This window comes from Rhinolophus sinicus, linkage group LG02 (assembly GCF_036562045.2).
Source record: "Rhinolophus sinicus isolate RSC01 linkage group LG02, ASM3656204v1, whole genome shotgun sequence".
NCBI lineage: Eukaryota > Metazoa > Chordata > Mammalia > Chiroptera > Rhinolophidae > Rhinolophus > Rhinolophus sinicus.
Window position 1 is genome coordinate 24,710,810 of NC_133752.1, and position 12,156 is coordinate 24,722,965.

Genomic DNA, 12,156 nt, shown 5'->3' on the forward strand with positions numbered 1-12,156 from the left:
AAAATAAGATTTCTCCTAGAGAATGAGCCCCGACTCTCACCCCTACCCTCGCCACCACTGCACCTTTCCTTTTTTTTTTTTTGATTCTTCAGACCACAAGCAGCTTGAACAGTATTTAGGCCTGTGGCATTCGTTCTTTATTCTGTATTCACTAGCTTGTGTTTCCCCATTTCGTCTCACAGGTGTCAGGAGCACTAAGAACCCCAGTGCTTAAGATGAGATAAAGTGATGCCTGTGGGAGGGAAGCATTCTGGCTCCCCTTTGAAAAGCTTTCATTTTGTTCCAGTAACTCTGAGAGAACCTGAGCCTGTCTGGAATGCACTGCCCTTTTCCTCTGGCTCTGTGTTCTTCCTTATTAGAAGAGGGGTATTGGAGAAGAGGAAGCAGGCTGTTCTGAGTTCCTCTTCACACCCACAGGGTCCCCCAATATCAAGCCTTGTATTGCAATGGCCTCATGTATAATGTGCCAACTGTATGAGAACTTGCTCTATCTACACTTTAATTATACATGGCGAAGAATCCTTGTTAGAGCAGAGAAAGCCACTTTTCAGGTTTGCTTTCTTTTAGTGAAGGGGCATTTTATCCAATTAGAGAGAAACTATCAAAGAGTAAATAGTCCATGTACCCATTTCAATCCCACTGCAGATGTGCCATATAGGAAGAAGGTACTAATCTCACTTACCTAACCAATGGTACTAGACTGTGCCCCAGCAAAGGAATATTTTTAAATGCTTTATTATTAAAAAATATATAAATGTGTGCTAACTAGAGAGAATTGTGAAGATCTCACATGTAACTATACCCAGGTACAACAATTATTAACTGATAGCCAATTTTATTTCAGCTATACACCACTCCCACAATCCGAGATTATTTTGATGCAATTCAGACATCAAATTATTGCATTCATATATATTTTTAAGTATTACATAAAAATCTTATTCGCAGCATTGTTCAAACAATTTACCTTTGATTAATAAACTCATCTCACTACGGAATCGGTACTTTGTTGCCTTGAAACTTGAAAAGTATATGGGGTTTCCATAGTATATTGAATGAGTAAAATTTACATGGAGAATGGGATTGTGTGAACTAACTCCATCCTTGTGATTAATCTATTCAGTACACAATGGCACCCAGGGTGCAGGAACGCCCCTCCTTTGGTCACCTAGTAACTTTTCACTGGTCAACAAGAAGCTGAATAAACTATTATGTTGTAGAAAAGTACTTGGCTAGCTGAATTGGATCCACTCCTAGATGTTAGGAGAAATAACTATCGCCAAGTTTGAATTTGCTAAACTTTTAGGCTTTGCTGGCAGGAAAGAAGCATTCCACTCTTACAGCATAAAATGGATACAGAAGACATGGGCTCAGGTAAACTAGGCCAAATGCTGAAGCAGATTTGGAGACAAAACCTGATGCTAAAGCAGGCACTCCTGGGCACTGACCATTGTCAAGGAGCTGGTGGGGCCACTTGGATAGCCACAGTGGTCTTTCTGGGTCAAGGGCTCAGTGGGGCCCTTTGTCAACTCTTGGAGCATACTGCAGGGACCCTGCACTCCACCTGTCAGCAGCTGTACGGACTGCTCGACAAGGAGAATCAATGCACTTGGACACAAGGCAAGTATTTTATTTATTCTTCCTCTAAAAAATATTGATTGGGTAGCCACTTTAAGAGGAGTTAGAAGCATACAAAGAAGGCTAAGATAGAGTCTCTGTCCACAAGGGACTAACAATATAATAGGAGAAATAAGATAAGATAAACACACAATAATGCAAGGAACATTGAGGCCAGTTGCATTAGAAACATCCAAATAAAGTATGTTCAGTCTTCAGAAGTAGGCAAGAGCCAATTTTCAGAGTGAGGATTGGGGAATTTTGTTAGAATAAATGCTGTATTTAAACTGAAGTTTAAGGAGTGAATTGGAGGTATGAGCCAGAAATTGGGAATTTTGAAAGAGCGTTCTAGGCAGAGATATTTTTGAAAGGATCCAAGACTTAGAGGTAAGAAAATGTAGGCCTACTTGGAGGCAGAACAAGCAGTGTCTTCACGTTGGAACATGACATTCTATTTTTAGACACATTTGAGTTTGAACCTATTAGTTGCAAAAACACTGGAAAGACTAGGGTGAGATGGGATGTGAAATTGGACACTTCCCCTCCACACACACACTAAGAATTTCAGGTTCTTGAGAATAGGCCCAGTTTTGGATGCAGAGAAGTACAGTTTGGCAGGAAGAATGTGGTATCTGATGAATATGATCTTAGATGATAACAGTTACTCTAGATAAGATGATGGGTGGCATCTTGAAATCCAATTCTAAATAATATAGTGTCAAGGCAAGTGGGCAGGTCTCATCAATCAAGAATCCAGGGCAGGTAATGTTAAGAAATTCAGTCTAGAGGGCAGATAGAAATCTGTCCAAAGACAGAATGACCCAGAGACCGTCAGCTAGAGCTCAGAGCCAAAATTCTAGTCTCTGCAGAGAACTAAATGTGGCCCTAGGCAACACATCATTTTCAATGAATAGTTATTCATAGAAAACTAGTTATTCATAGGATATCTATTCATAGAAAAATGATATGGATTCAGCTACCAGAACAGAAGTTCAAAATAAAGACAGGGCCTCAGGTACAAGACAAAAAAAGAAAGTTGTCAGAACTCGAAACCAAAGATAAGTCCAGACTAGTGAAAAAAATGATTTAGTGACTGTTCTAAAAACACGGAGTCATGGGGTCTTAAGTTTCATCTTCCGTAGTTTAGAATTGAATTCTAAAGATTGGAGAGTTGCTAAGCCTGCAGGAAACCATCATGTAATCCCAGCTGTGCTGAGAGGAGTAAGGAACAAACAGGAGAACGGTAAGAATGTGGCTAGAGTGAGAGATTATATCAGATCAGATCACGGGGAGAATTTACACCAGAGAAAAGAGGCTGGACTTGGTTATGTAGTCCTTGAGTAGCCACTGCAGTTTCTAATCAGAGCACCAGTATAATTAGAGCTATTCTTTGAAAGACTACTTTGACAATTCTCAAAGATCACAAGCTCAACAGGAGGAATAGTGTAAACCTAACCCAATTCTCATAACAGCAAACAAAATACTCAAAATATCATCCACAGCAGCAGAAATAACAGAGCTGTGGTATGTCTCTACCCAAGTCTCATCTGGAGTGTTTTGCTCATTTTAGGCAAATAATTATAATGGATAATTGATAAACTATAGTATATTCAAAGGAGAAAGAACAAGTCTCAAAGTTGTACCAAACGAGAAACGGCTGAGGGAGATGTTGACTTCAATTGAACAATCTTATGGGGAGGTCGTAATGTCTGTCTTCAAATATTCAAACAATCTTCACAAGCAAGAGGGATTATACTTACTCTTTTTTAATATATTAAAGAACAATTTGTCTCCTATTCCTAGATGTGTTAAAAGAACGGCAGTTGTACAAATGACTTCTTCTTCAGGCGGGACATGGGCTTAAATGCCCAGTAAGAATCTTTGTAAGCTTCTAAGAGCATCTTGCCACACCTCATTACATGTCAGCAGAGAAAGATAATTTGGTTTAATTTTGTATTTATTCTTTTTATGTGTCTGTATGTGTAGAAATCGTTTCTTTCATAGACTGCCTCATGAAAATAAATGAATACTTGGGGAGCACTGCTATACTTCTAAAAAAAGAAGAAAAGAAGATGTGTAATTTATGCAGCACGCATGATGAATGTACTCCAGGGAGGACAATGTCTGCTATTCAAGATATCAAAGCAACAGACACTGCTGCAAGAAGGGAACAAAATATCTTAGAAACAGCTACTACTTCTCCCGCAAATGCAGAGGAAAGTCATTACACAAACCAGGTCCATTTAAAGAAAGATAAAACACATATGAGTTTGGAATTAGTGGAAAAAGAAAACAATACATCATTGAGTGGTACTGTAACAGGGCAAGGAGAGTCACAGGACAAAATGTTCCTAGATAATGCAGAAAATGGAGATGATAAACAAACAGAGCACGTGAGTGTTGAGAACATAAATGGCAACAGGGAAGAGATGCATGACATAATCCAGACAACAGAGAGAGAAATTCAAGGGACTTCAGAAAACCAAAGAGAAGAGATTACCACATCCTCAGTAACATGTGACATCACCAATAAATATATGAATAGTCTTCTTCCCAATGATTCAGAGAGTCTAAAGCCAAAAGATAACATAATGGAAAAGGAGTAAGTAAACGCAATGTGAGAGATACTTATACATGCCTATTTATATGTGTTTCTGTAGTTAGTATACATAATATTTATACATGAATAAAGCTGTTTTATATTTCCATTTCATATCTCCAAAAGCTATTGTAAATCAATAATTCAGTTTAAATTACTCCCATAAGAATTTATAGGGGTGCTATTACTAATATTGTTTGTTTCCTATTGCTTTAGGAACAAACATATTAAATGTTTCTTTAAAGTAGGAAGGAATTGACTATATGAGAAAGTAGTTAAAGTGTATAATTCTCCAGAACAGGGACACTTTAAAATCACTGTTTTTTTCATTTTATACTTCCTGGGACTACTTAGTAAGGCCAAATGTGAAAGTCATGTAAAGGTCCTAGCACCATGCCACTTTGCAGATGTTTACTAACATTCCGCTAAATGTTAGTATGTTAATTTATTTCACCCCAAAAAACCCTCACTTCTCCCCTCTCTGCCATGATGTGTGATGCTCTTTCAGATGTACTATGCCATTTCAGGACAACACCACATCAATATGTGGTTGTTCATTTCATTTGAGAAACATATTAATGCTTCAGATCCGCATATTCAGAGATGACTCAAAGCTACAGCTAATGAGTCATTGCTGAGCCACGCCCTCTCACACCTCCTTTAGGTGTTTCTGAGTTACTGATTTCCTCTTTGTGGCCTCCAAACCAATTGTGCTTTGCTTGCGTATTTAAGAAGATGACTATTCATTATAATCCTTCAGGCTAGGAGGCCATCATGCCACATAAAACATGAGTGTCATAAACAAAACCTAGCCCAGAATCTGTTGTGATTCCTCCCTGAATAGCTTTTTGAAAAAAAATAAAAGCCTGTCTTTTCTAGTGTAATTGTCCCAGTGTGCCCAGACTCAGAAGGAAACAAAACTGGAATAAACCCATGTGACTTTTTTAGTGGCTGGATCTGATGATTTTGCTTAGGGTTAGCGGGAAATTAAAGCATTTACAGGTCTCCTCTCCCTACTTCGTTGGTCAATCTTTTCCCAGAGAGTGTCGATATGGTTCCAGAGCATAGAAGAAGAGTCATTCTTCAGAAGTCAAATCATTCATTCTTCTAGTCATTCTGGAAGGTTGGGTCACTGTATCCTCTACTAAACCAATGTTTCTCATTTTCTAAATTACCATAATCACCATCATCAGAGAATACTCACACAGACCATTGGGCTGGGTAATTTTCTATTCCTTCTAAATTTATGGGTTCAGAATTGTAAATATAAATAAATAACCATCTACATTTTTTTTAGATTTCCATATTAAAGTGCACTATAAAATTCAAGTTATTAATAATTGAAAAATAGTTAAAATCTGATTATTCTAAAACTGAGTATCAATATTGTATTTTATATAGATCTTATTTCCCTTTGTCATTGTCTATATTTCAGTCATTTCACTGGTTTTAAATGAGAAGTAGCAAGAAGAGGAGAAACTCAAGCTGGTATTTTTACTGTAGAGAGCTAACAGATATTGAACACTTACTTTATGCTTACACATTTTATAAGAAATTTAAATATTTTATCTCATTCAACCTTCACTCTATTGTGTATTAGATATTAGTTTCAGTATGTAATGGATAAAGAAACGAGGGCTTTAGAATGATTTGAGAAAGTAAGATAATATATTATAATGTCTGGGCTTTTGTGTTAAATGGTAGATGGATTCAATTATTGATACTTTCAACTTACCATCTGTGTAACTTTCAGCAAATTAAATTTTTTAAACCGAAGTTTCCTTATCTGTAAAATGGTGATGCAATAACTTCCTGACCCCATAGTGTGAGGATTAAATGAAATAATGTATAGCATAAAACCTGATCCGTACAAAGAGCTAAAATATTAGCAATTTTAATATTAATCATTGATGTTTAAGGTCAAACAAATAACAAGTGACTGATTTAAACTTTGAATTCAGATCTATAAGGTTGTAAAATCTTTTGCAAAGGTGTTGGTATAAAAAGCAAGAGTAAAACAAATGGTCAAAATAAGCTTTTGGATTTATTCTTTGAGAATTGTAAATACTTTGTTTCTAATTACCTTGATTAGTCGTAAGTTCACAGTACTTTTGTACCTTTCTCTGTTTTTCTAAATGATGAACTAAACATCATCATCATTTGATGTAATGTGTTTAGACAATTCCAATACCAAGTATATATTTACTCTTCTCAAAACTTAAGAAACTATTCAGGTATTAATACTTGATTTATCAGCAATCTTCAGGTTAATATTGTGAAGTGAACAAAACTGAGGAATGAATCAACTACTTAAATAATAATGGTAATAACAATATTAATAATAATACCTAATATGTAACACCCACCATGCTCCAGGCAGATTTTTAATTACTTAACATATAATAGTTCATTTACTTCTCATGAGATTGGTTATTATTTTTATCTCCATGTTATAGTTGAATAAACTGAGGCACAGAGAGGTTGAGGATATTGCCCAAAGTCGCAGAGTCAGTAAGTGGGAGAACTAGGATTCACATGAAGTCAATGTGACCCTAGAGCTTAGGTTCTTATATATTTAGCTATATGACACATAAATAAAATAACTGTAAAACTGACATCCTTTTTTTCCCTTGCAGGTATCTTGATGTGCTAAGTGATGATACTGGCCCCCAGGTGTGTGGCTATATCACAGCACCACCACACGTTCTACAACACCTAGAATGCCGAATAACTAACAACATGAGTTCTTTCATAGTGAGTGATTATGAAGAGTTGGTCAGCAATGTCATCACTGTTGAGTGCTCCGATATGGAAAAGAGAATTCCATTTCCAATATGCATTGCAATTCCATTTACTGCACGTTACAGGGGAAATTACAGAGACATCATGGTGAAAGTGTCTGACATCAACCTTCAGTCAAGTTACCTAACCCCAAGTTCACTGGAAGGAATGAGAGGAAGTTACAAGGTTGGCAAATCATTGGTTACACCTACATTTGCTGTTTGACTCCTCTTCTAAATATTGCTTAGACTACCAGATTGTAGTGTAGGGAATGGAAGGTTGATAGATTTATGCCAGTGCATTCAACGCTTTGTTGCCATCCACAAAGATCAAAGAACAGAAATTATTGGCCAAAGTTAGGGATGGAGAACTTGGGTGTAGGACCCAGCAAATGCCATATTTTCACCTGGGAAACAAATCCACTGTCATGGTTTAATTAGCTTCACATCTTAGACTAGCTTTACACTAACATTTCTATTGTGATGGACCTAAATTTAAGAATATTAGAATCCACAGATGATAAGAGCCTTAATTTTTATCAATCATGGGTAGAGAACAGAAGTTAAAAACAAACAATTACATAACTGTGTGTTTGTGTGTGTGTATATGTCTGTGTGTGTGAAGCTTAAGGTAGTTATTAAGGCTACAAATTGTGTTTAGCCTGCATATGGAAGACAGTACACGTAGTTTTTAGGATGTGCATTGTAAAGGAAGACTGGCTGGGTTTGAAATCTGGTTCCTATACTTTCTTGCTATGGGAACCTGGGTAAATTATGTAACCTTGATATGACTCAATCTTTTCATTTGAAAAATGAATAACTAAAAGTGTCAACCCAATAGGATCATAAGATAAAATGAGAAAATATTGTACACTTAAGAAGGTAAAAGAAAGCCTAAAAACACATATTAGGAGCTAATAAATTATTTTTCATGGTGGACTTTACTATAATAAAATAAATTATTTTTCATTGTAGACTTTACTGTAATAATCCCGAGGTCCTCTGTGGTCACAAATTCATATGTTTTGAAGAGAGAATGTACACAATTATTAAACTTAGCATAGAGTTGATGGTGATTAAGGTTTAAGGTTCTTCTGTAGGCCACTGAAATTATTTTGAAATAACTAAACTATTTGTCTTGTCAACTTTATGTAAGTTGTCATTATTTGAAGAGGAGGACAGGGAATAAATGTAAAAAATGTCCATGCATACAAGAAATTCTTTACAATACATCTCTTCCTGTTCTGGTTTGGGTCTTTTCTGAGTTACAAATAAAGTTATACAGTTGAATATGAAAGCTAAGGCTGTTCTAATTATTTACTCCAAGTCATGCAACTAATACATTTTCTATTTAGTCTAGGAAGCCTGTAAGTATAACAGCCGTTGATTGGGGCTTTTTAATCTTGGCCAGTCTGTGTGACTGTCAAAAAAGCAAGCACTGCTCATAGCACATGTGCTTCTCACAAAATGGATACATAAGATAATCAAAGCAAAAACAAACAAACAAAAACAGAAAACAAAACAACAACAAAAAAGAGAGAGAGAACCATCATTTACTAGAAAAAAATAAAAGCATATACTTTTTATATTCTAATGGTAGTTATCCCTATTTTTACTTAGCTCAAGAAAATTTAAATGCTGGATTCCTTCCAAATTTTTATGTGGTTCATACGACATTTAAGAATTGTAATTCTGGAGTCAGATAAACCACCATCAGGGCTCTATTCATGACACTGCCCTGCTTAAAAACCCTTCTAGTTCCGAAGCATCTGCCAAAAGTGCTGGAAGTGCGGGGCAACTACCACAGGTTCCCAGAAGACGTTCCTTTCTTACCTCTCACCATTTTCCCTCTAGCCAATTAAGAACATTCATCATACCCTGAATTTCCCAGTGACAGATTCATGCAGTGATATTGTGAAATCTTTTCGTCAGTCAGTTTTCAAATGAGAGATTATTTTGCATTGTGATTGTCCCTGAAATGTTTGTGTGTGTGTCTGCACGATTATCCACTCATGCCAGGGCGGAGCCCAGCTGCTGTTCCGGAAAGCATGCATAGATCAAATTACTTCTAAATCTTCCTTCTCATTTTAAGCTTTGGTGATTATATGAGTAGATAATTTTATTTTCATTTATGTACTCAGTTCCTTTTTATGTAATAAAAAAAGCTTGGATATGTGCCTGCATATATGCATTACAAATTTAAATGTCATTCTATAAAAAAGAAACACAAAGGTGTCTCTTTGTAGTCAACTGCTCCCAAGGCGTGGAGGAGAGAAATAGAGACAATGACTTTACTAAGTGATTGTGAATTGTCAGAAGGAAGAATTAGCTGACAGTACAGGTGCGATAGGATTTACATAAACTACTCAAATGATGAAATTTCAGTCCTCGGAATTCCTAAAACAGTGTTGAATCTTCTGGATAAAGAGTAATGTTTAAAGCAGGATAGGGTTCCAGAAGTCATTAATATTTGTTAATTGTTAAAAACACTGAATGATTGCCCATTATACTTGTACATTGTCCTTTTGGGAATTCAACTTAAATTCAAAGCTAAATAGATTTCTCTCTTTTCTGTCATGTAGTCCAAAATTGGGAAACTCCTAATTATCTGCTTCTACTTCATCTCACGAAAGAAACATCCATTTGAGGTTAATGGAATCATTCTCAGTTGTGGGAGATTCCAGGGATAGCACACAGATTATTTTTTTTCACAGCCACAAGTATGTATAGTATATGCTTCCGGAAGAGTGTATTAACTTCCTTGTTTGAATATCTTTCCATCCACACAGGGGACCTGTGCTGAAGTGAAAGTTTACAAGTTGGGGATCTTTTCTGTTGTGTCTTGTTTAAAGAAAGAGTCCTTCACAGTAACAAAGAAAGGCCTTGCTCTGAAGCCAAGCATGGATTCTCGAATATCCTTAAATTACCCTCCAGGAGTTTTCAACTCACCAGTGCTTGTACAGTTAAAGGTAAGTGTGAAAACCTGGTGAGTCCCTTATGAATTTTGTGAGTCATCACATATGGTCCTAAAAGATGAAGAAGATACAAATATTTAATACAATAATAAACAAATTCTTTTCTTATACTTGTAACAACCTAACGTACAGAATTATCAGTGATAAAGTGAAGATTTGGAGCATATTGAGTCTCACTTTAATATAAGTCCCTGCTTTATTCGAAAGGTTTCCTAGCTAAGTTTTGTGTTGTTTTGTTTATGATATTTATTAGCAAAAACATATGTTGAGTATGTATGATAGAATTGATGCCAAGCATTGGACATTCATATGATTCAAGATTTCCACCTGAGAGGATGGCAAAAAGAGGCTAATATATTAAAATATTTATATTTTTGAGTATTTGGTTATATTTGTTTATAGAATAGCCCTTTATGGGAAGGATTTGTTTTAAAAGAATTTAATATATACAAACACTATTTGAAAGGTATATAATGATGTATCAATGTACGTTTTAGAAAATATATTTCCTCAACATACCCCACCCTTCCAGCCTCAACTCTCGCCTGTGCTCTCGTGTTTCTCCTAGTTGTTACTTGAAGTGGTAAGCAAAGAAGGAAAGTTGGGAAAACATATAATGAATAATTAAATTTTATAAATATTTTTCAGAAACTTTGAAACTTAGGAATTATGCTAGCTTTTTTTATTATTATTATTATCCATTCTTATGAGAGAGGAAGCACTTAATATAGTCTTGTTTTTTTAGTTTCTAAAGATCACTTGATGTAACAATAGTTCTAATTAGAATTATGCAAAACGTCTATTTTGTTTCCTAGGTCATTTTGTTGCCTATAATTAAGAGTGTTTCTCAGTTATTTATAACAAAGGTTATGGAACCTAGATTTCAGAAGGACTTTTTTAACAAGGGACCAAATGCTGTGCTCTTTTATAAATTAATGCAGTGTTGATTCCAGCCAACGATGTGTAGGGAAATGTATTAAAACTATGTTCTATCAAATTTTCAGTAAATTTGTTTAGAAATGTGTTGATACTTGGCCTCTTTCACTATTAAAATAAAGGAATATGTATCTCTTTTCTTTGTTTAGGTCCTACCTGTTGACCCATCTCTGGTGGCATATTTAAAAACACAGCTAGATACTTCCTACTCCGTACTATCCACCAGCCCTTTGGTTCATGTTCAGCACCCATCAACACATCCTTTCCAGAAGCCAGTCACTGTATTCCTACCTTGTTCTCCTCACCTGGATAAAAAGAATTTGGGCTCTGAGATAGATCATAAAAGAACAGCTAGTGTCACAGCAAATAGGATTGTACCTTTATACCTCAACCGGTGAGTTAGACCCTAATACCTCTAAATGAATTGATGGTATACAAAGAAACTTAAATGATTAAAAAATGCAATCAGATGTCGTGTACTTAAATATCAATATTAAAATATTATGAAATATTTTAATATAAAAATAAAATATTGCAGATCCACAAAAGGTAATGATTTTTGCTGTGCTAGGTCCAAAAGTATGCTTTGTCATACAATTGATACAAAAGAAGCAAAATTAATCCTTGCTTTCAAAGAATTTATGGTATGATTAATTACAAAGATGTGGTATTGTGATTTTAATTGCTATATTTAAGAGTGTTCTGTTAATGTAGGAAAAAGATTAACCTTATCTTTTCCCAAACAAATTAAATTTGAGTCTATATTTTCCATATAGGTGGATTCCTTCCTCTTCTAATGTTTATACTTAAACAAAATCCCCACCAATAAAACAAATATATATATATATATATATATGAATTGCCATCCAGAAATGAAGTGCTAATGACAAATGGGGTACACCAAATAATAGTAATCCTGATCTTAATTTCTGACCTTTCATTTAATACTTATTTTATTTTCCTAATGAAAAACGTAGAAGGGAATTCTTCTATCCTCCGATTCTAAAGGGAACATTTTTTTCTTTGAAAAACCAGAAGAGGGAAAAACAACTTAATTGAAATAACTACTATTAGTTGTGAAGCTACTATATGCCAGCTTCCTTATGTATATAATCTCATCCAGTCTCCCTACCACCCCATCTTCATTTAATCAGTGAGAAGACTGAAATTGACAACTTGTACAACCACCGATACCTACCAAGGGGTACAACCTTGGTGTGGACTCATATAGTTCTATTTCTAATCCTGA

General features: G+C 35.4%; 1 protein-coding gene across 1 annotated transcript in view; it reads left to right on the plus strand.

Annotated features, from left to right (window-relative positions):
• Positions 1-1,275: 1,275 nt before the first annotated feature.
• DTHD1 (death domain containing 1) overlaps positions 1,276-12,156 on the plus strand; it is a 59,037-nt gene continuing 48,156 nt past the window's right edge. The window contains exons 1-5 of the mRNA XM_019741900.2: positions 1,276-1,620; positions 3,604-4,219; positions 6,853-7,183; positions 9,786-9,965; positions 11,057-11,301. Coding sequence (XP_019597459.2) covers positions 1,350-1,620; positions 3,604-4,219; positions 6,853-7,183; positions 9,786-9,965; positions 11,057-11,301 — 1,643 coding nt within the window. The 5' untranslated portion in view covers positions 1,276-1,349. The remainder of the gene's footprint in view (positions 1,621-3,603; positions 4,220-6,852; positions 7,184-9,785; positions 9,966-11,056; positions 11,302-12,156) is intronic.